Below are 26,434 nucleotides of genomic sequence, written 5' to 3'. Positions count from 1 at the left end.
GTTAAACAATAAACTCCCTCAGTCAGCGGATTAGAGAGCTGACTAAGGATAGACATCCCAATTGGACTTGGACTGAGCTTCATACAGGACAGTCTTATGCATGATTGAACCCTGAGAAATGCTTCTCATGTTATTAGTTTAAACAGCAGTGGTAATGTATGAGGCGAACACAATCCATTTAGTTTGAAAAAAAAATGTTTATTCTTATTACCTAAAGAAAAAATACTCGAATGAAGTGGAGAGACATGGACAGAGGAGACAGTAGAAAAAAAAAGGAACATGGTTCTGTTGGGATTTGACTCCTTATAACAATATTTTAGTACAATCGATTATCTTCAAAACCAACACCTCAGTGTGAAAGAGAAACACTGACACACATGAAAGTAGTATATCATTCATTTAGAAACCAACTGGATGCAATTCAAAGTATTTCTAAAATGTGTAAAAAAGAATGGCTCAAGCTTTTCAGCCTTCATTGTACACCGCTGTCTGTTTAGAACCTGTGCAACGCATCCTCTGCAGGGAGGGAGAAACTAAAGGCCGACTCTTTGGTACACTGTACTGTACACTGGATGTAGATCTACAGAGAGTTTGATTTTACTGTCAGTGACAAATGAAGTATAACTAGCTAACAGGTAAAAAGTGATGTGGTTATGAAACAGCATTCAGAAAAGTTCTGTCAAGACATCAGATTTTTGTTCACATTATATTGCACCGAGTACGTTTTTTCTACCCAAGACAACATGACATAACTCTGAAACTACGATCTGAGATAACAGTTTGATTCTCAGACAGTCGTTCAGGATGAATCTCTCCTTGGTGCTCAGTATATGAAATGTATGCCTTCTAATCCTGTAGTGCCATCTGTATACAAATGTACAAAAGATCTTTTTGTGTGTGAATATTATAAAGTTAACTTTACAGTCCTTAAATGATTACTCGTTATTCTAGTTAGCAATAAGCAGTTATTAATTTTGAGCACTTTGCACACCGTTTAAAGCCAAAGGAGTAAAAGCTGAGGACTGGCTGACACGGACAGCTTCGGCGCATCGGAGATCTACAGTGTGTGGTTTTGATGGCAATCTCAATGTTTCTGTTAGCATCTGCAGAAAAGTGCTATTTCCTTTTCAATCTCACAGTCAATTATCTACAGCAAAAAATACAGAGAATAATGTGCAGCAGAGAAAGAGCTGAAGTCAGAAATAAAACAGACTGCAAAATCGCTAAGTTCTACACAGCTGGTGAAAAGAGCCATAAATACAGGAAGACGACATCGAGCTCCTTCGATAACCAGTGTAATCCGTAACAGGACCAAGACTTAGAAACAGTCTCTCTCTTTATTGTTTGGAAGCTTCCAAGTGTGTGTAGGTAGCCCTGTGAGAGCCATGATAATAGAGTGCTGGCACGATGGGGTTGTGGCAGACATAAATGTTTTTGTTTACTGTATGTTTTCAACTCCAGGGCCTTAAAACCTAAATGTATCCTCTTATAATGTAAGGGTCGCGGTGCGCATGGGTGGCTTTCTAGGATGTGAGCCATGGATGGGAGAGGCACTGGGCTGCAGTGGCCCTCCTTTCAGGCACCAGGTCCAGCATGGGCAGAAGGAAGCTGCTGAAAGAGTGTGCCTCCTCTTTGGACCACTCGTACTTTTCTACCAAGACGTCAAACAGGCCCCACGGCTTCAGCTTGGTGATGTGACGGAGGTCGCCTGAGAGAACACAGATTTATAGCTGATGTCAGAGGTTTATATACACCATAGTCAAACACAGTTAAACGCTTTTGTTCCCCTTTTCCCTGTCTTAGGTCAGTTAGGATCACTACTTTATTTTAATAGAAGAATAGAAGTTTGTTTACACTTGCAATTAGTAGGCAGCCTTGTCTTTAAATTGTTTAACTTGGGGGCAGACGTTTCAGGTTGCCTTCCACAAGCTTCTTAAAATGAGTTGCAGAAGTCATAGCCCATTTCTTCCTGACTCAACTGCACTAATGGAATCAGGTTTGTTGGCCTCCTTGTTGCACAGGCTTTTTCTATTCTGTAATCTACTTACTTACTGACTGGACTGAGGTCAGTGCTTCGTTATGGCCATTCCAGCACCTCAACTTTATTGTCCTTAAGCCATTTTCAAGTTATGCTTAGCGTCACAATCCATTTACAAGACCTGTCAGCAACCAAGCCTCGGCTTCCTGGTTGATGTCTTGACTAGCTGCTTCAGTATAGACACAAAGTCTTCCTTCTCATGACGCCACGATGAATCTATCTAAGTGCACCAGTCTCTCCTGCAGCAAAGCAACCCCCACAACATGATGCTGCCACCCCGTGCTTCACAGTTGGGATGGTGTTCTTTCAGCTTGTCAAAACTATAATTTGTTCACTTCAAATCTGTGTTGTGGTTAATAACAAATCTGATTTACTGACTTCCACCTAAGCTAACGTAAATGTAGGCTTTAACTATTATAATTATAGAGGTAAATCTTATACAAAAAGTCTATTTTTCTCCATCTCTCGTGTAGAGAGATGGAGATGTGTAGACACAGATGGAGATGTGTAGACACAGTGTTAAACAGTGTGAATATTATAAAGGATATTACGTCATACCAACAGTGTATACAAGGATTTCTGTTAAATCCACTGCACCACCTCTGTAAACTTGAAATAGCTGCACTGAATTTAATTTGCAAGTTCCATTCTGGCACTGAGCAGATGGCTTTTCCCTTGAGCCACCAGGTGCTCGGCCCGAAATAGTAACTTCTGCACCAAACACCTGACAATATTTTTAGGATGAACTGGATTCAGTAAGAGCAGGCAGTTGGTGGCGGCCGTGTTTACCTTTCTTGGTGAAAAACTCCTTGGCGTATTTGCCTGCTAAGATCAGCTTCCGGGGAATTTTACCCAGCAGCTCGATGATCAGCGCTATGTGATCTACAGAGAAACAAATACAGATGGTGAAGCCTAAGGCAAAACTGAATCAATGTTTTAACTGTGAGAAAATGCAGAATTTGTTTCTACATTCATTAGTAAAGGATGTACACAAAAATACAAGACCCAGATTTTGACAGTTCACTTCCCAATAATGTATCTGTTCTCCATAGATTTTATATCTAACATTCAAATTTATTTTGAACTACTAGTAATACTGGTAAAACCACTAACCTTCATCTCTGGAGTAGTCCTCTCCAGAGTGTGGTTCAAACAGATAATCTCCAGTAGCAAGCTCAAAGGCCTGAGGAAGCAAGCACAACAACAACTTCCTTAGTGTGACTGACAAGAAAGAAAAGCATTATCGTGCATATTAAGTCATTACTTTATTACATCTCCCACAGTAATGGTGGCTTGAGTCAGTGTAGGCTGACTTTTAGAGGAGAGGTTTTCCAGTCCCTGATCTGCCTCTGCTCTCTGATAAAATGCTGTTCCGTGTGAATTTAAAGGCAGGCCTCCCTAGCTGGGGAGCTAGCTAAAGGTAAGGGTGGCTGCGTGACTTTAGTGTGTTTACAAATCATTACAGATGTGGTCGATTGGTTCGTGGTTCAGTCCGCATCGTCGGGGCGAACCATGGCAGATTTGTTTGTGTTGTGATTCATAAAAGGACTAGACTAATTATTGAAATATTAGTTGTTGTCTTATATTAATGGTGAGAAATGGTGAGGAAAACGGGGTTTTGCAGTGGCAGCGTGGAGGGGGGTGACTCCAGGACGCTGGAATTCACTGTTAAGACTTCTTGAGGTGTCGTGGGCCTAACTTAACGAAGCATCGGTGAAGGGAGGTGCCCACTTGAAAACCCCAATGACATGCTGCATACTGCTGTTGTTTAGGCCAGGTTCCTGATGTCTTCATATTGCTTGGTAGCTATGGTTAGCTGCTGAGCGGGTCATACAAGCCAGCAGCGTTAGGTTAGCTTATGTTTCACAAGGTTCGATTAATCCTCTGCTGCTCTGTGGGCCTACAAGCCAGAAGCATTTACTTAGTTTATTTAGATTTTAGGTTAAGCTAGCCAACAGCGTTTGGTTAGCGTATATTTCACAAGGTTTGAGTTAGCGTCTGCTGCTGAGCGGGCCATACAAGCCAGCAGCATTTACTTAGTTCATCTAGATTGTAGGTTAAGCGTCATATCACATGACTGTAGGTTTGTTAGGGTTTCTCAGTTGGACAGGGCCTCTAAATGTGTTTTGCCTGGGATTTTGGCACAAGGGATTGTAACATCTAATCCTGTGTATTAATGAATTTAACTGCTAGTGTTGCTCTAACACCTTAACAAGGGCTTGACAACATTACAGTACTAATTTATATTGACTGCAAATGGCAGAAAATAGCTGGTGACCGCTTTCTACCTTTTGTAGCATACAAAGGTATATATTAAGAAAAGAGGAGACAAACACATTTGTGGGATCTCAAGGATGCACACTTAGGGTGTTTTAACACTGCCGACCTAGTCACACTGTCAGCTGCTGCACAGTAGACGCATATAGCATCAGTTCCTTATAGTGGTGCAGGTGTCTTGACTGTCTGTTTTACCATGCAGGCTGTGCTCCAGATGTCTGCTGGCGTGCTGTAGCCGGCTCCCATCAGCACTTCAAGAGACCGGTACTGCCGTGTCTGGATGTCATCTGTGAAATGTTTATGCTGTAAACAAAAAATAAATAAATAAAAAAATGAAATACAAAGAGAAAGTGTGAATGCTAGGACAGGTGGGAAAAACTGCATACAAAGAAGTCAAATGTGCAGTGCAGAGAAACAGAAGAAAAACACTTAAAGTTTCCAGTAAGAGTCTTTTCATATAAAAATGAAATGAGCTAACATATATTTTTACTCACCACCCAGCAGGCATTGCCAAGGTCAGCAATCTTCACCTGCAGCTTGTCAGCATTGACAGGCTCCAGGGGGTTTACTAACAAACTGCCTGATGCACCTGTTACAGAGGGGACAAGAGAGGGAAACATGAACAGATGAGGAGAAAAGGGAGAAAACATGAAGGAACACTTTCCTTACTTAGTTATGGTGGAGCATTTTGTGCAGTGTGACTTAAAAATCTATTAGAAACATGTAGAAGATTTACTAAAAGTTACTACACAGGGTACCCTCTCAATAATTACTGGATGGAGTTAGTGATGTGCTAGGATTAAAAAACAAACAAACAAAAAAACATAGCCTCGGTTCAGTTCAAGATCATAATATATATAAATTCTATATATATATTATAGACACACACATCCTCATTGTGATCCATGCTGAATTAATGTGCATATTAAAGCACAATCTGACTCACAACGGATAGATTTTATGTCCTCTTTCGTGTTTTGAACAACCTCATATTATGTGATATAAAAAATTTTGAGATGCAAGAGTAGAAACAGACCATTTTATATTAAGAGATAAAACATCTTGCATAAATCTGTTTTCATTTGTTTTTTTTAACATAAGGATGTGAAATCTAGGTCTTAATGATCACAAGGCTTTCCAAATATTTTCATTATATTTCGTTCCATATCCCCAAAAAGCACAGTAAATATTAATTACTCATCATTAGTCTCATATGTGCTTTTACACAAAAGCAAAAATCAACTAACCACTCTCACTGTCCACTTCTTCATTCTCTGTTTTAGTCTCCCCTTGAGTGTCCATCCCGTCCTCCTTCTCCTTTTTGTCTCCCTCGTTTAGCTCTAGAGAGACGGAGTCTGGGCTGACGGAGGTGCGGGGTTGCTCCACGTTGGTGTTGGGGTCCTCGTGTGAATCGTTACAGGTCTGATGCTCTTCTGTGTTACATAATGTGTCACTGGTCTGTGAGTTGGCTTCTGGTTGGTTTGCATTCTGTTGGTCCTCCTGTTCCTCTGCTGACTGCTTGGTCCCTTGTTCTTCTGAACTGGTCACTTTCTCCTCAGAGGGGACGTGGCCATTGCAGTTGACGTCCATCTTGTTCTCCTCCGTACGTACCTCCGGTGTCTCCTGGGGCTGCTTGTCAGGAGCTGAGTCTAGGACAGAAAGAATCAAATATATACTAGCTGCTCTTTAAACTCAGACTATTATAGTTGAGTGGTCACTTCAGAAGCCACATGTAACAATGTATTTCATTAATCACATATTTAATAAAAAAAAAAAAAAAAACTTCAACTTTAAAGTTGTTCGTCCTATGTTTGATCCATGGCCAGGATGTGGCCAGTCATCACTCACCTATGTTAGTAGGGTTAGCGATGTCTCTCAGCGTGGGAGAGATAGAAAGTGTGGCTGAGGAAGTTGTATCCTCAGTGGTTTCTGTCGTCTCCTCTTCATCCTCGTCTTCTCCACCAGGAACTCCTCCTCCCTCCATCTCCTGGATCCTTTTCTCCAGAAGCTCAGCCTGCTTCTTTTGCTTCTTCTTCATCTTCTTCTTTTTGTTCTTTGACATTTTGGCCATCTGCAGAGAAGACAAGAGGAGGAGGGTTTATATCCTGACTTGATTAACTAGATTGTGTACAAAGCAATCATAAAAAAAACATAACCTACGGGTTTGGCTGCTGGAGCTGTACTCACTGCAAGAAACAAGAAAAAACAGAGGATTAATATTGTGGGAATCACATGTGGCAAATATATACAGCAGCCTCTCTATAATTAGTATGCTGTTTGAGTTGAATCACACCAAGGTGTACTAATAGGCTGTCTCTGCAGCGGCACCAGCCTTGGTGGGAGTCACACACTGACCTAGCAAGCTGGTAATTTCCATAACCAAACCACTGGTGACTCATAATAACACACTGCTAAGCTCTCCCTTTTATTAGAAACATCCACATGCTTATAAGTCAAAAGCCTCAAGTCTCTGGACTCTTACATCACATATACAGGATTAAATCACATGTTTTAGAAGCGAGTTACTGTCAAATGTCAATAATTAATGAGAATGGCTCACATTTGTAGTGAACCACCAATTAAACGGCATCATACACTGCCTAGAACACAACCTGCTGATAAATATAAACAGCTAATCTATTTTGTCAGCAACATGTCAGACTTCAAACCACAAAACTATAGAGAACAGATTGAGAGAGGTTGTGACCTGCAGAACCCGAGGGAGGCACAGTGCCAGTCTTTTGCCACTGCGTGGCTTCAGCAGCCATCTTCTTGATGTAGGGCTCGTTGACAGTCAGCAGAATGTTCTCTGGTTTGATGTCTGTGTGGATGATCTTACACTTGGTATGGAGGTAGTCTAAACCCTGCAGAACCTGCAGCACAGAAAAGTTGATGTGAAGGATGTTTCAATTTAACCGGAAACATAAAGCTTGGTACATCTGCAACACATTTACACCTTAGCTTATGCAAGTTGCGTTATAACAACTTATACTCATCTGCTGGTGTGTCAGCATTGTTCTGTAATTATGCCACTGAAATGGTAGTTGGCAGATAGTCACCTGTGTTAAGTGTCTCTTTGTGCTTCAAGCAATGGTGGCTGGAAGTGAGCATCTTATGTTGGTGTTGAATTTAAATGTAATAAATGTTGATGAACAGTTACTTTGACCACAATCACTCCAAGACCAAATAATAGAGAAAAGGTTTGTAGGAGGCAGAAAAAAATTCTATTCTGTTTTTCCAGCCACAGAGATGTGGACAAGGAAATGCATTTTGCAGTTGTTGGGGTCTGCGTTGTCACGTCGTGTAGCTATGGCATAGATCTGATGCAGAAGCAACAACCTAACTTAAGGGAGATACTTCTGGACCTGCTGCCTCGTTTATGGTAAACAGGCACTTTGGTCTCTGAGAGATACACCAGCTTTTTTGCCAGTGTTTGGTTGCCCTGTGTCTGACGTACAAACATAAACAATTTGATGATACTGTACAGTACCTGTTGGATGATGCTTTTAACACAAGGTTGAGGCAAGCCTTGATAATTCGACTTGATAATCCACTTCAGAAGGTGGTAGCCCAGTACCTCAAATACCATGCACACATCTGAAGAGACGCAAAGTCAAGGAAAAGTGACATTCTGAAATCACTTTTAGTGAAACTGATCAGTAAAACGCCAACAAACTTCACATTTTCTCCAAAAAGTTTTGATACACACACTAGTTTCCAGAGGATGTCACACAGCAGTAAACCGGATGGCATGGGAGTCAAAGGGATGATGAAAGTGTCACTGCATTAAGAACTGTGACATGCCAAACCCAGAATGTAGATGTAAATCTGGGGATGTATTAAAATTGCTGTAGATGACTGGCATCTTGTCACTGCTGTCTGCAATGTAACTCAATCCTTTGAGTAGATTCTAGCAGAGACGTGGTTATCTTTGGGTCCTTTCAACAGATGAGCTAAATTAACATCCAGCCTGAGGTGCTGCAGTCCTACCACTGGAGATAGCCACTTAGCCTGGAACTAATGTAATCATTATGCCTGAGCCATCCAACTAAGACGACAATAATAAGGAAGACAAAAATAGCAGGACGTTAAACAATTAAGCAGCTGTTGTGTTCACAGAATGATATAAACCATGTTTCACTTTGCAAAAGTCATAGCTTAATTAAAAGTCCTTTAAACAACACGTGTGTTTTTCAGTGGAGGATACGAGTTCCATTCATGCCCGAAATCTTGAAGTCGTCTAGCAGCTGCACCACCTTCTCTCTGTTGGGGTCATTGGGATCCGTGTTTCTCACCTGGAAAACAACAGGAGATGTGAGCACTGGAATAATTAGTTTTGAGTTTGAGCCAGTGAGAGACCACTTAATGTGTCCTTACAGATTTGAGCAGCTTGATCTCATCCAGGGCTGTTTCGGTGTAATGTTCAGCACTTTTTACAACCTTCATGGCCACAAATCGCTTCTCCCTGGAAAAACATGAACAAAAATATTAACACATTATGAGCACATTAGCTTAATATTCATCAATTAAATATGTATCATTAATATTAATTATAGCATCATTAAACACTGTGTGCATATGCATGTCCAAAGCCAGCATTGACCCAAAAAAACACCAAGTCTTTGCTAAAAACATTACAAATTTATGTCTGTTGAGTTAATTAAACTAGTAAAGTGGCCTAAAAGGTATGGCTTAAGTGCCCAAATACTTTTTAAGATATGTGCTGCTCAGGTTAAAAGATTTTTTTTTAAGTATATAACCAATAAATATTGCACTACACTACTAGTACTACTATCCAAAAAAGGTTTAAAAAAGGCAACTGGACTTGTAGAGTTTTTTTGAGAAGACGTTTCACCACTCATCCAAGTAGCTTCTTCAGTTCTAGGGGACTGATGGGAAGTCTGAGGTTAGGGATGTTGCCATGTTTAAACCTCAGACTTCCCACCAGTCCCCTAGAACTGAAGAAGCTACTTGGATGAGTGGTGAAACGTCTTCTCAACAAAACTCTACAAGTCCAGTTGCCTTTTTTAAACCTTTTTTGGATATACCATGACCTAGATGACTGAGAACCTTCACAGACCTACTAGTGCTACTAAATATTGTACTATATTGAAAGTCCACTCATGCAAATCTGTACGTAACAATCTGTGTGTCTCAGTTTTAAAAAGTTGAGGAGCCAGCTTACTGGATGTCCCAGGCAAGCCACACAGTGGAGAAGTGTCCCCAGCCCAGCTTCCGGATCACATGGTACCTTCCGTTGAAAAGATCTCCGATCTTCACGTGGTGATATCCACCTGATTGAACAAAGCGAAATATATGGAACTACTGTCCAACAATGTTGTGTTGTTATTCAACAGTGTTTGAGTATATTTATGGAGCCGGACTGTAGCAGGATTTGAATTAGACACATTAACAGGTGATTGACATACTGTATATTCTTTAGTCAAACTTTAATTAAAATCACATCTTATGCAAAGACATAATGGGCTACAGCTATTTATTGTAAGCCTATTGCGATCAATGTGAGTAGTTTAAATAACTGCACAATTAAAAGCCCTTTTCATCAATGGCAGGAAGTGCAGGTGCTGCTTGGATCTTTTGGCACAGCAGCAGGAAATCATGGTGCCAGTGATTTGCTACCGTAGGTATGTGGTGATCCTGAAGTGTCCGTGTTTCATCCTGAAGCCAAGAATGATCCTCCTTGTGAACATTTAGTGACACCTTGTTGGTGTTACAATCTGTAAGTGGAGTCATTTCCGTCGCCGATGCGAAGGACAGGACACAGCCAGGGAGTAGCACCTGTGCTCAGCGTGGAGGTCTCACAAGTGTTTTTTTGTTTTGTTTTGTTTTTTTTCCAACTTGTACTGACTGCGGTCTTTCTCTGAGGAAGTCCAAAATCAAGTTGTGATGTGGGGGTGTCGAGACTCATGGAATCATGTTTACCCACCAGGTGTTAAGAGATGATCACACTGAAACCATCTGAACTTTTTAAAGATGTGTGAGGCTCAGGAGAAGTACAGATGAATCACCAGTAGAGTGGTATACGGGAAAATAACAGACCAATTGTCGTGGAGAGCCAGGAGTTTACGTGGACCAGCTCCACAAAGACCTTCATCTTGGAAAGTCTGAGTGCTACAATCCCTAACCCTGAGGCACCCGCTTTTGAGCATGAGGAGACAACAGACTGGCTAAGAGAGACGTTTATGAGGATGTGTTAGATGATCCTCACATTCCTTGAGCACACACCGTGTTCATGTCAAGATCAGCAAGGGAAACAAGGGTCGTCCTTCTATGCTAGACTGCTTTCATATTCAAATAATCTAAACTATATACCTGTACTGATAAATAACAATCTATATCAGGGTATCATTACACATGCCAGATATTGGAAGAGAGACCAAGTCCTACCTCTGCAGTAGTCGTTGGGGTCCTCCTGCTCGTCGTCATCTGAGCCCAGGATCTCCTCATCCTGTTCTGGGAGAGGAGAATCCGCCTGACCCGTCTGAGAGCCGCCTCCACGACCGTGAGGGTCTGGCCTATGTGAGGATAAGTGACAGAAAAACAGGGATGGTAAGGAAGTGGAAAGATTAAAACATAAAATACAAGGATGAAGGAAACGCAAAGGGAGGAACACTGACACCAAGATGATGGAGTTAACATCTGAGTAAATGATTTCAATATATTCTCAGTTTCAGGGGGATTGCATTTTATGAAAACGCTTACAGCATGTTTTTATCCGAAGAAACTCATCAGCAGAATAATGGATGAGGACAAATTCTTATTTCACCAAAAGCACGAGCAAGCAAAGGTTAGGAGCATGTTTAATATTTCTGTGATGACAGAACAGGCGAATAAGCACAAAGGGACAGAGGAGGAATCAAATAATGTTTCCAAAGACAGAGCAGTGAATATATTGGCGCGAGCATTCGATATTAAAAAATAAATAAATAAAAAAAAGATGCTTTTGTGTCTATGGAGAGTGACTATGCTCTCCAAATGATTTCATTGACGTCATATTTACACCATGACATCAATGCTGAATATTAATTAGTATACACATTTGATAGAGAACTAAAGTAAATATTGCGATGTTAAGTACCTTACTGATTAAAATAAAAATTGCATACAAGAGTGCTCAAAGAACTGTTCAATTACATTATGTTTTTAAAAGCTGTTTATTATACTGTGTCAAAAACAGTCCCGTTATGCAGTGCAGGTATACATGTGCCAGCTGATTGACCCTTATAAGGAGGTATTTGTCGCCTGTGAAGGGCACTAGAGCACTAAAGTGGATCAGAAAAACTGCTGGAGCCGGTGGCCTGGTTAGCAGAGCTACTGCAGTGCGGTTCATTTTCAACTCATAAATTGTTTCTCACCTCGCCTCCTCTCCAAACTTGAGAATTTTTGTTGTTCCAGATAAATAGCAGCTTTCATGAAAAGAAAACAACATGACCCCAGCGATTTTGTTTTCAAAATCCATTTAAACTTTTTTAGATTAGATTTTTCCACTGCACGCTATACACCGATCAGCCACAACATTAAAACCACTGATAGGAGGAGTAAATAACACTGACCATCTTGTAACAAGTCAATGTTCTGCATTCATGTAGAGGTTACTCAGACATGTAGCACCCACCTAGACCAGACCAGGCACCCCCACCCCATAGTAATGACACTCCTTGATGGCAGCAGCCATCCCCAGCAGGATGCAGCCTGACACAGACAGACACACACTAAAACGGTTTAGGAACAACTTAAAAAACATGAAGAACTGAACAAGGTGTTGACCTGGCGTCCAAATTCACTAGATCCCAAACTGATCAAGTATCTGTGGGATGATCCACAGAGGCCCCTCCCCTCAACCCATAGGACCCAAAGGCCCCCCACTAACAACATTCTGTTGCCAGACACCACAGGACACCCTCAGAAGGCCCATGTCCATTCTCTGATGAGTAGCAACTGTTTTGGAGGCACAAGGGAGACCTATACAATATTAGGAAGGTGGTTATACTGGTTATAATGTTGTGCTTAATATAAATGACCTTCCACCTTAGAAACACGTTATTTGAATTATAACAGCATGAACGAGTAAAACTTCGTCACTGAAAGAAGCTGAAATGCATTTTGGGGCTAGGGAGTACATTCTGTCTGTTAGCTATACAGTATGTGCCAATGGCTGGCTGGAAGGCAGAAGTAGGGGGTGCCGAGTGACTGATCTTTCCTGAAACCCAGCTACTAAGGCTGGGGCATCACCTCAAAACAAAGCAATGAAGCTCCTTCAACCAAGATGTAATAACATTAAACATTCATTGTAATGTTTAATATCTAATGTAGATTCCACAGTGCTTAAATGAGCATGGTATGTTGTATGAATCCCAACATGGTGGGATAAAATATTAAAGCCAATCTGACAGTTGTTCAGACAGGGGCAAGGTCGCTAGAGAGTAACAGAGGCCGTGTTTGTTTCCACATAAGGACGCTCAGAGAATTTAAGTTGGAAATAAAACTTGCGAAACAAGACGCCCCTGCGGAAAGTGACGGCGCTGCCTTAAACTACAACCACTACTCCAGAGGAAAGCTTATCCTTCTGCAGAAACTACTGACTGAAAACACTCAATAGTCAGGTAGTAAACACAAACTGTGTAAACACATGATTGAATTCGACCTTGTCATAGCCGCATACCTGGCGCTGTCCTAGGTGCTGAAATATAAGACTACATGCATTCAGATAATAATGACTACTTATGTAATTGAAATCAGATCGAAAACAAAATCTAAAATGTGTGTGTTGCAGGATGACAGCTCCAACTAATGTAGTTTCCTGAAGAAATGCAGGGTGGGAGGGTGTTTAAGAGAGAGTACGATATCATATTTTGGTATCAATAGCACAAACAAATATCTGTGTTGTCGTTTGCGTTGTCTTAATGCATCAGTACAGCCTCCACAAAATGTGAAAACAAGACACAGTGGGGAACCAGTAAAACACTAAAAACTGAACGATCAACCCTACACAACCAAGAGCGGAGCATCACTAGAACCAAAGGAGTCCTTAGAACATGCTGTTGTGTTGCTACAGATCATAAACACAGTGGAAACCGACGGCTTCCAACAACACCAGCTGATCTCTGGATGCGGTGCACACAGATGTTTGTCTCAAAGGGAGCATTATTTTATTTTCAAGCCTCCAGTAATCTCACAGATTGTACATACATCCCTCGTGAAATACTGTATGTCCAAATGCATTTTTCCAAGTCATTTAGAAAACACTTCAGCCCTTTGAACTTGGTGCTTCAGCTTAAGTCACTGAGTCAAATAGAAACACTGAATGGTGCTGAGAAGGATTTGCAGCTAATTAAAGGAAGTCACAAATTATCCCTCAAGCTTTGACAGAGTCTGAGCTGCTTACCACACCGCGGACCCTCTATGAAGATAAGCATTTACTCAAAACTGTTACAGCTTCTATAAATTCAACGTGACAGCGGAAGCAAAGCAAAATAGCTGATTGCTTTGGTTGAGGGTGCTTTGTTGTGATCAGCTCACGAACAAAACAAAAAAGTCATTAGGATTAGCACGCACAGCTAATCAGTTCAGCGGCTTAAATCGAAGCAGGGCGACCACTCTGGATGCATCTCAGCAAAAATGTACTAACAAAGCTGTGTCATGTCTTGCTGCCTCATGGACTGTTTGTTACTGTTCCTTGGGGGGGGGGGGGGGGGGGGGCAATTACAACGTTGAGCTTGTCCGAGGTGCACATATTAATATATAAATGTGAAAAAAGGACAAGGGAGTTCAAATAAATCCTATTCAAGTAAGTTTTCTGTTTGGAACTTGACAAAGTACTTAAAAAACTGCAGCCAATGATACGTGTTGTGTATTTCACCTTCTATATGCATCCGACAACATGCTGTATGTGGCAATGTCAGCAGGTCTGTGATTATATAAGAAGGACATTACTGGCCTGCTATATCAGTCTAGCTCATGTGTGTAGGAGGCATCCTTGTACCTAGACAATAAAAATATTATATTACTTCTGCTTCTGCAGTACATACACTTTTCACCCATCTGCAGTGAGCTTTCCTCTGGAAAACATGTCACTGAAGGGGACATACACATTTTTTTATTTGCTCAAACTCACATATATGGGATTCTCTACATTTGTCAGCAGTTTTTTTTTTTTTAAAGTTTCAGTAGTGTAGGTTTAGTAAATTCTCATTAACTATTACAATGATTTAAACAACCATGTCCTGCCCTCTGTCTTTCTCTATGCTTGACAATGTCAGAATTTAAGTAATTTTGCACTTAATTGCTAGACAGCTGTGTGGCAAAAGCAAAACAACACATTTGTAAACACACACACAAAGCATCTAAATTTAGCAGAACACTCCTGAGGTCAATGTCCCGCTCTCCGTCAAAACTAGAGCTTCAAATGTGAGCCAAACCATGTCACCATCAAATCGATAGCTAAAATAACCAGGTAGAAAAAAACAACCAAAAAAACTGAGACAATGTACAGAAAAAAGATATTAAAATGTGTTTAAAAGATAAAAATAAAATTCATCCTTATTGAATGCAGCTATTTGAATCTGCTCCATTGTACTCTTTCATGGTTTTGCTGATTTTAAAGTATGGTCTACATGTAAGAATAAGATTCCAATTTTGTGTTGAATAAAACTACACATACATGTTTTCACTGACTGAAGATGGTTAGTAAATCAGACGTGTTAAGAGTGTTTCTCTTTTTTTTTTTATTAATAGAGATAAAATTCCTGTTGCTAAAATGTATTGGTAAACATAAGTTCAGACTGAAAGATGGCCCTTCGATCACAGGACAAGGTCTTTAACTAAAAATAGCTGGGGAGGACAAAAGAAAGAGGACAATGTCTACATGAACAAACAGAAATATACCAAGAAAATGTAGCAGGTATGTATGACTATGAGCAACACCTCTAATCCATCAACCGCAATCACACATTTGATGCCAAGAGACAACAGATGATTGTGCCTTACAAAATCGTGCAGCAAGTTTTTTTTTTTTTTTTTCCCCTTACTGCGGTACATTGACAGGTGGACAGAGACAGGTCAGTGCTCTCTCATCTCTAAACAAAAATCAGGATACTTCAAGGACTTCTGCATCACGGGAAACACCTAAACTTGACTCAAGATATCCTACATCAGTCTCCCACACACACATCCTACGCTTACCTGCAGGATGCACGGATGCCCATGGGACGTGATGCAGGGAGGAGGACCGGAGAGGAGACAGTGCAGGTGTTAAGAGACCCTCCTACTCCATCGGGCAGGAGGGAAAAACGAGGGATTAAAGGCTCAGAAGAGGGAGTGGAATGAAGGGAGAGAGAAGTAGCGTGAAGCAATCAGTGCTGCTAACTGAAAAGCCAAGATTACAGCGGGAGGGACGGGCAAACAAAAGAAAAAGACGGGAAAGGAGAGGAAGGAGGACGAGACAGAGCGGAGCGAGGGAAGACGAGCGCAGAGACGAGAGATGTAGAGGATCTGCTGCAGGCTGAACATTGAGGCTGAGTCCTGGAGCGCAGGGCACCACTGCACACTCACCGACTCTCTCGCTCACTTTTTCTCTCTCTCACACATCCCCTGCCTCCCTCTCCCCGTCTGACCGAGAACTCTCCTTGGCTGTCGTCAGCCTCTGGCCCGGCCCCCATCACTGACAGCTGGGAGATGATTGGGTGAAACAGCCCAGCACTGCAATGCAGGTGAGGGACGACATCAGTCCCCCCTTCGCCCCCTCCTCATCTGACCAAAACAACACCATTCCTCTTTCCCGTCTGTGTCCATCACCATCATCATCATCATCACCCCCCATCCCGTATGCCTGACACTCCGTTTCACTCATCATTTATTTTGCACTGAAACAGCATTGCTACAGCTAATTGTGAAATCATCCCACCCTTTGCAGGATAGACTCCTCAAACCGCAAGATGGCCCATGGTGCGCATCTCCTCAAATGAGTCAAACATTATCCAAAAATCCACAATTAGTAATGGATCCTTAATGCTTTTGTATTCCACAACCTCATTCCCTGCTGAAACCGATCGTTGTGGATAATTAAAAAAAAAAAAAAACACGTCAAGCATTAATCACAAACTACACAGACATGTGCCCAAATACCTGACTCCCCTCTTAAACAGATTACTGTCATGTCCCTTTCCCTTTTCATATTTTTCTCATCAGTAATTTAGTCGTATAATCTCTTCCACTGATTCCTCGCACAGCTCACATTTTTAGTTTGATATCTGATATCTACAAGAGCTTAACGCGTCCTCATTCAGGGTTAATCTCATGCAGATCTGAAGAGCGGATCTCAGTGCTAATTAGTCATCCATGTTTTTGTCAGTTAGTAAGCCGTCATTAACTGAACGTTGTGAGTATGTCTGTGTTATCAACTGTATCCAAGATGGCAATTTAGCTACAACACAATAGAATTATAGACTACATAATAATAAAAACCTAAACAGAAAGCACAGATTTTTGTTATATTCTTGTCCACCTCCATTAAATTTGTCTGTTGTCATTTCTGATGTAAGTAATGATTTCTTAAATTTGCCAGCAACACAACCAATAGGAGGTGGGTGTACCTAATGCATTTCACCCTGGCAGGTGAGCAACACCTCTGCACCATGATCTGTTGTGCAGACACATATGTCCACCAAATTAAACAGCTACTAGGTAATAGGAACAGACATTTCACAGTAAGAAAAGCAGTGTAATACCCAAATAAAATATAATGCTTTAAAACATCACATCTGTGGCATAAAAGGGTCTAAAAACGACAATGCCATCGCAATGATTTCTGGGAAAATCTGTCGTCCAACTAAAGTTCAGTAACAGAGTAGTGGTACATGTTGACAAGCCCTGCACGATATATGGAAAACATACAATGTCCAGATAACATTGATTGACGTGTGCAGTTTCCTCTCTTCCTCACCGACTGTACCAGCTAACCTCGCCTACAAATGCACACCAATTATCCTGACAGTATTTTGATGGGGCCTCTTCCGATTGGTCAAATGATGTGAATGCATGGCTCACATGCTGTGTGTGAATGTGTAGCATTTGTAAATAAAATAATTTTAATAGGATGCTTATAAAGAAGGAAAAACCCTCTGTAATGGCACGCATAAGATTCTTGGAGAGTGGTTATGAAGCTCAGTGTGGTGTGGTGACTCCAGATAATACGAAAGTATGAGTATGAGTGGAGCAGAGGTGGGCATGTGACACCTAGGCAGACTTCTAGGTACTGATGAAGGTTCCCACGCTTCTTAATTATGAATAACTTTACGCTCAGTACATTTTAAAACAAGGGTAACTGGACTTGTTGGGTTAAGATATTTATCCACTCATTTAAGAAGCTTCTTCACTTGTAAAAGACTGGTGGGGAGTTGGGGTTTAAATGGGAAGTAGGTGTGACCGATGACCAGGAACTTTCAGAGTGGTATTACAACCTCTGTGTTTGGAGATATAATATATAGTAGGTCAGTTGTTGTGCAAGTTGTTAATATGAGCACACAGGATTGAGATCACAGATGGCCTCTGCAATTATTACAAATTACCAGCTGTCCACGGTCGTACTAGTGCCGAATAGGGTGTATCAGGTTGTAAACATGTTTATTTCTGCAGAAAACGTTTAACACTGCCGTCCATAGAGATTGACTCGCTTTAGAGTCAGACTCAAGATTTGTACGATTTTGAAAATAAGATTTATCGGTCAACACTGATGCTGTCTCCTTTATTAATATTTCACCTGTGATTTTCATATTATTAGGACAAGGCAAAATGCTGTGAAAAATGCATTTGATGGCATTTGAAAGTATTTTTTTTTCTTTGGTGATGACTGGTAGGTGTTTTTATTATTCTCAATAGAAAGAAAAATAAATGAAACACCTTTTTTAACAGGAACAAGCCAAACCCACGCTTTCTTCATCAGATTAGTTCAACAACAACATTTTGACAGTACATGTCTGCTTTAATAAAACTGGTCGTCTTTCTAAATTTTCCCTAGCTGGTGCTGAAACCTTTTAGCACAGAGCATTTACAGCCCTATAAATGGTCTGATTAACTGCAGCCTCAGACACATTTCCCTATGGGCTAGAGTGAGGGTTGAAATCTACCACAGAACTACAACCACCTGACATCTCCACCGCTCTGGAGCACACATCTGACATGACCGAGTGTGTCAGCGTCTCCTGCTTTCTCTTGGCTGTATTCTGTCCACCCATCCAGCCCTATCAGATCTGTAGAGCACAGTAAACAAGAGCACAGAGCAAGGAAGAGCTCTTGGGGATGGAGTTTGGCCAAAAGGTTTACTGTCCCTGTTCCCATCCCTCCAAATAAAATCAATGCAAAATGCCTGGGCAGCAGAATGAAAACAGCAGCTGTAGGTAACAGTGCAGAGGATGCAGCACACACAAAGTGCAAATGAGTGCGGTGTGGTGCTTTCACAATTTTTTTTTTATTTTCTTAAATATCCTTCAAATTGCATTTCATTTTCATGTTAGCTACTGTGTAAAGAACATATTGTAATACACTTTTCAATATGCAGTGTGGATTTACTAGATAATCAATGTGTGAAATCAATTATGAAAGTCAGTACATTTCCCATGAGAAGCAGAGTTGTAATGTGTAACACAAGACTCTCAGCAGGCTGAGGGAAAGAGACAGAAAAGACACTACAGCACCACTGAAACCACTGCAGCGTTTCTCAGTTCGCAAAAAATAAATCTCTGCATACAAACAGCTGGAAACCCAACATTTTCATGGCCTGAAGCGACCATCCTCTTGACAAACACACACACACGCATTGGTTTGTGTCACTGACAGGATGGGAAAGAAGGGTAGTGGTTAACATGCAGTGAGAGGACAAAGAGTGAGCGAGAGAAAGAGAGAGAGAGAGAGAGAGAGAGAGAGACAGAGGGACACAGAGCTGTAGTGGGCTGCAGATGATAAAATATTTGATGGGTTATGTAATGAACTGCAGCCATGGCTGGGCAAGAAGAGGGAGGGACGAGGGCAAAATACAACGGAACACATCGGTGGTGGCAAACGCTCTGCAATACTGGCTATTTCTCTTCACGCTCCTGAGTGCACATGCAGTGCTAAAATGACAGCTAAGGCACAGAAAGTTACAGAAACAAGGAGGTGCAAAATAAAAGAATCTGATAGTGGACAGGAGAAAATATAAAAATGAATTGAGTGATAAGATCTTTCAAATGTTAGAAGCACAAATCCCAGACACACAATACATAAGCAGATAGTCAGGTACTTGACAGAGCAACAACAGTCTGCATGTACACCTTAATGAACAGATCAGGCCATCAGTAAGTCAGTCAAGCTCCATAAACATGTGTGTATCTTGTGCACACACACCTAAACACTACTACTCCCATCAACAACAGACAGAGCAGACCTGAGTCTGACTTTTACACCTCTCCCGTTAGAACTGCAGTACTACTCACTTGCATGTTAGACCGCTGGCAAGCTTCACCACAGCTGTATTTATGGAGAAGATCCAGTCCAGGAGCCACATGACCAAGACGACACTAACTCAAAGCTACGTGCCTATAACGGACTAAAATGGGCCAAATGCCTCTTTGAAGCCAGAGCGTGAAAGTTGTGGCCAGGTCTGTGCTCCTCTACCCCGACTCTCTAACTGTACAGCAGCTGCTGTGTCCTCACAGCACAACAGCCACGGCAGCGCGACAGGAGAGTGGGAGGGAAGGAGCAGAATGGATGTAGGGGTAAGAGAGAGAGAGAGAGGGAGAGAGAGAGACACAGAGGAATTTATTTATGCTTGGATGCTTGCCCCTTACTTGATGGTCAGCGATAGAAATGAGGCATTTTCAAATGAAAACTGCTGTGACTGTTTCACATGCAAAATCTTGTAGTGTTGTGGAAAATGTAATCCAGTAACCCAGAAGGGGTCATGCTGGGATAGAAAATAGTTTATTCATATTTTGGGTTAATGAGCGGTGGCAACGCTGCGTCAGGGCTTTTAAAACTGTGAGGCGTGTCTCTCCAGGGAAGAAGCAGCCATGCCAGTGAAAAACTGTGCATGGATACCTCAATTAAGGTACTTTTAAACACTTAGTAACCCAATTAAAGCACACCTCTTCTTTGGCCTAGTTCACACCTAGCATTAACATCCGTCCTGTGGAATCTTATCACTAGTGACCAGCGTAAAGTACAGGAGTATACGCACTAGGGCTGCAGCTATCGATTCTTTTTGTAATCGATTAATCTAGCACTTTATCGATCGATTAATCGATTAATCGGATATTTTTTTTTTACGTTTTTAAACAACCAAAACAAATAATGCATAACGAAAATTATGTGGCTGTAAAATGATCAAGCATTTGCCTTTTATTTCTCAAAAAAACAGAGAACTCCAACTCCAACATTTGGCTCCAAAACTAAACCCATTTATTGCAATTTAATACATAATTTCTGGGGTGAGCCTATTTGCTATGGTAACCTAGCAACCTGTGTGTTTGTTTGTGAACGCGTGCTGTACGTGCGTGAGGAACAGCACAGCACGTGCCCCCCTTTAATATAATACTATATATACTATAATAATAATAATATATATGGGAGTATTTGGCCGCTATTCGCGGAGAATTTAGTAACGTCAATGATTCTGATAAGCTCAGGCCGGTCGCGTTCGCCTCGTGGCCGCTCAATTTGTGATCCGCTGCGTAAATCCTTCGGCCGGCCGACCGGGAAAAATCCCGGTCGTCCCGATTGCCACTCCGCCCCTGGGCTATATTGTCTTGCAATTGAACGTGAATAAGTTTACTTAAAAACATCAAAGCTAAACATCATATCTAGTCAAACCGCATCATGACATCGCTACAAATAGAGTATGCGATTAAAATCAGCGAAACCAGCGAGGTTTAGATTACGTTACCTTGTTTCAGCAACGCTTGGTGAAACAGCATGTGGATGTTTTCGGTTTAGATGCTGTATCATTGAGCTTGTACTGCTGTGGTACGCCACGCCAGGTCTACTTTGCAGTATATACACAATGTATTACGCGCTAGTGGTGTGCTTTGCGTAGGTGCTTCCAAAACAACGGTCCCTGTGGAACAATCAGATCCCTGCGCGTATAGTGCGCGTCATAGGAATTTAACGAGGCTTCGAGGCAGAGTTTTTGCCTCGAGCAATTTTTGTAATCGAGTTAATCGAGTAACTCGACGAATCGTTTCAGCCCTAATGCGCACCCTTTGGGATACAGTATAACACTGTTAAATCTGAACGCATATATTAACATGAATAGTTTAATATTCTTAAATCTGTTTAAAAATCATGGGAAATGCTCCCACTGTAACTCCAGAACGTAGTAATGAACAGGGACATTGTATTTAATGTCAAAGAAACCCAGTAACATAACTAATCCGTTAATTTTAATGGTGCTAGAAATCCAGTCAGCTCTGGAACTGATTTTAAATTACCACAGCAAGTAGAAGAAACTGTAGCCTAGTAACACATGAAAAGATCAGCCTTCCAGCTTTGAATATTAATTGAGGACACGATGAGACGACCAATTCTATTTAGTTCTTAAAAAACAAACAAACAAACAAAAAAAAACATGGGTTGGCATTTGTCACCATTTACCTAACATAACATTTCACATGCTTTAACATCCCGAGACATTAAGAATAGTAACCAGATTAACTTTAGGCAATATTGTAATTATTAATAGTACACAACAATATTACAAAAAGTATCAAAAGAGATAAAGATCAGCACTAAATGTGTTAGTGACAGACATGGGACACTCAAAAAATGGAGATGCAAACTTTCATGTGTAAACAAACTAATGATTCTAATTTGTTCAGAGAATGGTGCACTGCTGACCAGAACACTGTGACGACCATTACAGAAGAAACTTGTTTCTTTTGGTGGATTTTCTCAACTACAAAAATTTCAAATAAACTATTTGAAGCGATGAACAAAATGGCCTCTTTTGGTGCTCCTTTCAATTCCATTCAAAGCTTAGCTGTATATACAACTAAAATGTCAGGAATACACAAAAGTCACAAGATCGATCACTTCTACTTGGCTAAACAACAAGTGATAAGTTCCAGATTAACGTGAACTGTGATGTACAAAAGAAAAAGCTAAAACAAAGGTACCTGAATGTTTTTTTTTAAGCCGTTTCACCACTCCAGTCCAAGTCGTATCTAAGAAGGTCATCTACGTAGAATGGGAAAACCCTTCTCTGAACATAGGAGGTGGATTCAGACACCAAATACCGGCCACAGTTAAAACACAGTCTTAACATCTGTCCCCAAAATGTTTCACCCCCCATTCACAGCGTGAGTCTGGACGTCAGAATCTGAACAACATTCTCTAATTACAGGTGAATATCTGGTAACTACAAACCCTGGCCATACGAGTTTCAGGTTGGCACTGTCCACAGATGTCCCCAATAAAAATATAAACTCCCCACTAGTCGTTAAGAACTAATGAAGCAACGTGGATGAGTCGTGAAACGTCAAGAAAACTCATCAACTCCAGTTGCTTTGTTTTAGTGATATACCATGACCTGGATGACTGAGAATCTTCACAGACAAATACTGCTACTGACGAATTGCTACTTCGTACCAGTCTGTATGATACTGTTTTGGCGTTAACACGTGTTAAATAACATTTAACATCTTGTTACACAGACAGTGAGATGTTGATTTTCTTCCACTGTTCTGTTGTCCAGACCTCGTATGTCCATTGTAGGCACTATTAGCACTCAACACCTGTCTGGTCTGTATGTAAACAGCCCCATACAGAACATAAGGCGATGCACTGTGTTCTTACACCTTTCTTTCAGAATCAGCTTTTTCCCAGCTATTTGAACTACAGTAACTCGTCTGTTGGTTAGGACGAAACGAGCCAGCTTTCGCTTCCCACATACATCAACAAGCCTTGGTCACTTCTCCTTCCTTGTACCACATTAGGTCCTGGCCACTACAGTCTGTCGGTCACAAAAGCTGCAGTTTTAGAGATGCTCTGACCCAGTCAATCCAGCCGTCACAATTTGGACCTCATGAAATTCCCTCATATCCTTCCACTTGCCAATTTTTCCTGTTTCTAACACATCGACATTAAGGACAAAACGTTCACCCACTCACTGACAGGTGCCATGATAATCAGTGTTATTCACCTGACCAGTTAAAATGAATGGGTCATAATGTTGTGGCTAATTGGTATATGTGAGCAATTCTAAATATGGCTGATTGTGTTTTTTTTAGTAATGTATGTCGACTCAATCCACTTTGCGAAGAATTTGTAGAACAACTGCATACTCCGGCACACCAGAAGCCCTTTCCATGGCTTTATTGTCAATTATGACATGTGCAACATATACACAGGATTGAAATTTCTTTCCTCAAAGGGCAACTTTAACACAAAATGTACAAATATGAGATTAAAAAATAAAGAAATATATAATATGTATGCATGTATGTATGTATAGACATATATACACGCGTACATACCTAAAGTGGGCATAATAAAATATAATAAAAAATAAAAACTAAGGCACATGACATTATATATACAGATATAGGTAGATATATAGATATATAGATAGATAGATAGATATAGATAGGTGATAGGTATCTCCTGTGTAAAGTAAAACAAGCAGGAAATGCTTTTAGACTTACTTTTTGCCAGGTTTTCTGGGCTTTGTCCTCTTCTTCCTTGCTTGCATCGCGAGTACTAAAAGACAGGCAGAATATAATCAACACAACGCATTTCTTACGCGACACTGTGCGGTAGCTCAAAGCTGTTAATGTTATTTTAGAGAAGGGGTAGCTGGCGTGGTTTCCACTGCAGGTGTAAAGCTCGTAGTTGCACCTTACATTAGCGGCTAGCAGGTAACTTCACTGAAGTGAAAAGAGGCTGCAGTAGCTAGAAAACCGGCCTTGGCGCTGTGATGCCCCACAAAAGAGGCATTCAGAGTTAGCTGCTAACAGCAACTTGGTGCTTATCACTGCAAATACACGTTTATAAGAAACAGAACCCGGCTGAATCTGCTAACAGTGTTTGTGTAACCTATTTCCACTCTCATCTAGACACAACTTTAGGCGCATACTTTCTTCTCAATCTGATGCTAGTCTGATGGCTAGAGCTAGCATGGTGTTAACACACATACACACACACGGCAGAGCGCATGGTCCACTTTTACTTTTTATCAATTGCTACGTGGCTTGTTACAACATTTGTTGTTATTCTCCTCATGGCAAGTAACTGCTCTGACAAATGTCCGGAAGAAAAGCCGTGTGTGTTACAAGCGCTAGCTCATATGAATCATTTTGGTTTAGTTAGCAACGTTACCTTTTCTTTCCATGCTGGTAACCAGTCAGAGGGATTAGCTGCGTTCACGGACTGCTGGAAATGTCGGAACTCTAAAGTGCGCGAAAACAACCCTACAGTCAGAGCGGTATGCGCTGTAGGGGGCAGCTTGTATGGGTATGGATGGGTTTGGTGATTTATTTATTTATTTTCTTATAAATTTAACATTTACCACAGTAATATATATCACTCTAATTTCTTTTATTATTCTGTAGATGTACTTCCTAAACTTTTAGACTCTGATTTTACATATGTTATTCACATTCATGACTTTCATGGTATCGGTTTTATTTTTCTGTTTATTGAAATTAATGAACCTTTAACATGTAGTTAACTGTCTGATCTGTTAAAATGGCGAGATAGTTTAATTTAAAGCCATTTGCTGGACAGCAGCAAAAACTTGCAACTTGTGGACAAGTTATCTTTGTTAATGTTATAATATTAAATACCAAAGCATACTGTACCTGTAGAGATAGAGGAGAGTCAAACTTAGTTAGGTCATTGACAGAGCAATGTCTACTGTAACTAATATATTCTTAACCTGAAATTAGCTGCACAGGACTGCTGGTCACGCCAGAAATCTGTGGCTGCAAATGTGTGAATGAACTGAGCACTGGCTTGTTTTATTGCTTATGAATGCAACGTTTCGTTTGTAAAACAATTACACACATCCTTGCTTGAAGTCACAAATTTTATCTCAAGTGTCTCTTTAAGTGTTCACTTACTGTCGTATCTCATATGTATTTTTAACTATCTTGAGTATTTTGTTTGTTTGTTTGTTTTTTGTATTAACTGAATGTTTTTCCACCTCTTCATCCTCTAATAATGGGACTCTATAAATAAGACCTAATTAGAGCCCATGAGGTATCCGAGTGCACCAGAGCAAAGCATCAAAGCAGCCATTCATTAACCTGTCTCTATGGAATTACCTCTAAAATACAAAGCTGGTAAAACACATTGAGTATGTAAATGTACTTTTTTTAAATATAGGTTTTATTAGTTATTTAGTTATTATTTATACAATGTTTTAGTAATGTGCAAAGCATTAACTGACTTCTGCTTCACAACTAACCCTGATTTTGTTATTTTTTTGACATCCTGAAACAGATTTCTGCATGTGTGCATCCAAATACTTACACTTGAATGCTTGTGCACCATAAACTAGATTTAATTTATATACTATTCAAGTCTGAAATCTACTATTCTACATTCCTGTTCTCTCTCCTACAGTTTTGAGCTGTGTTATTTGATCCTTCAAAACCCATATGAAAGGCACTTAACCTAATACTTAGAACTGTCAGTGAGTAGCAGCTGTTTTGAATTTATTGAATGATGCGCATTGCACTGTGGAATATATGGTGGATGCATTTACAGAATTCAGACACGTATCAAGTATTATGGAGAAAAGCTCTGAAATTAAGTGCGCTATGCACTCAATTGTCAGTTCATTAAGTACATCAGTCCTGCACTATATTTTAGCTTTATGAAGGTGATGGTATTCAGCATTTGTTTACAATAACAGCTGTTGTTCATGTCATTTTGGAGGCTGTGGTTTATAGTAATGTTGGACTGTATTTTATTGTACCGACACATGCTTAAATTATTTTGACAACCCTGTTTTAAGTCAGTGGGCTAGGCTGAATAACAGAAACATTGCAGTGATTAATTCATTCCAGTTTAACAGCTCCACAAACTACATCCTCCAAAATTATCATACAGTTGAATTACCACCTTCCT

The 26,434-nt window shown here is 40.6% G+C and overlaps 1 protein-coding gene across 1 annotated transcript; it reads right to left on the bottom strand.

Moving 5' to 3' along the window:
* Window positions 1-183: 183 nt before the first annotated feature.
* On the bottom strand, window positions 184-24,728 carry srpk1b (SRSF protein kinase 1b). Its single transcript, XM_084543490.1, has 16 exons — window positions 24,680-24,728; window positions 24,007-24,061; window positions 10,724-10,851; window positions 9,501-9,609; window positions 8,693-8,780; window positions 8,523-8,610; window positions 7,806-7,912; window positions 7,023-7,188; window positions 6,476-6,501; window positions 6,164-6,386; window positions 5,563-5,964; window positions 4,810-4,904; window positions 4,511-4,618; window positions 3,152-3,221; window positions 2,828-2,920; window positions 184-1,708 (listed from the first exon to the last, which is right to left on the bottom strand). The coding sequence occupies exons 1-16, from the start codon at window positions 24,690-24,692 to the stop codon at window positions 1,524-1,526; spliced, it is 1,956 nt and encodes a 651-aa protein (XP_084399616.1). The 5' UTR covers window positions 24,693-24,728; the 3' UTR covers window positions 184-1,523.
* Between the last annotated feature and the right edge of the window lie 1,706 nt (window positions 24,729-26,434).

This window comes from Chelon labrosus, assembly GCF_963514085.1.
Source record: "Chelon labrosus genome assembly, chromosome: 4".
NCBI classification, from domain to species: Eukaryota; Metazoa; Chordata; class Actinopteri; order Mugiliformes; family Mugilidae; genus Chelon; species Chelon labrosus.
This window is presented reverse-complemented; position numbering and strand designations above follow the sequence as displayed.

Coding starts and splice junctions, on each gene's coding strand:
- srpk1b (XM_084543490.1), bottom strand. Junction 8,781..9,500: donor TGGCTTGCCTGGGACATCCA/GTAAGCTGGCTC, acceptor ATGTTTTTCCAG/GGAGAAGCGATTTGTGGCCA. Junction 6,502..7,022: donor GCCTCCCTCGGGTTCTGCAG/GTCACAACCTCT, acceptor TGTTTCTTGCAG/TGAGTACAGCTCCAGCAGCC.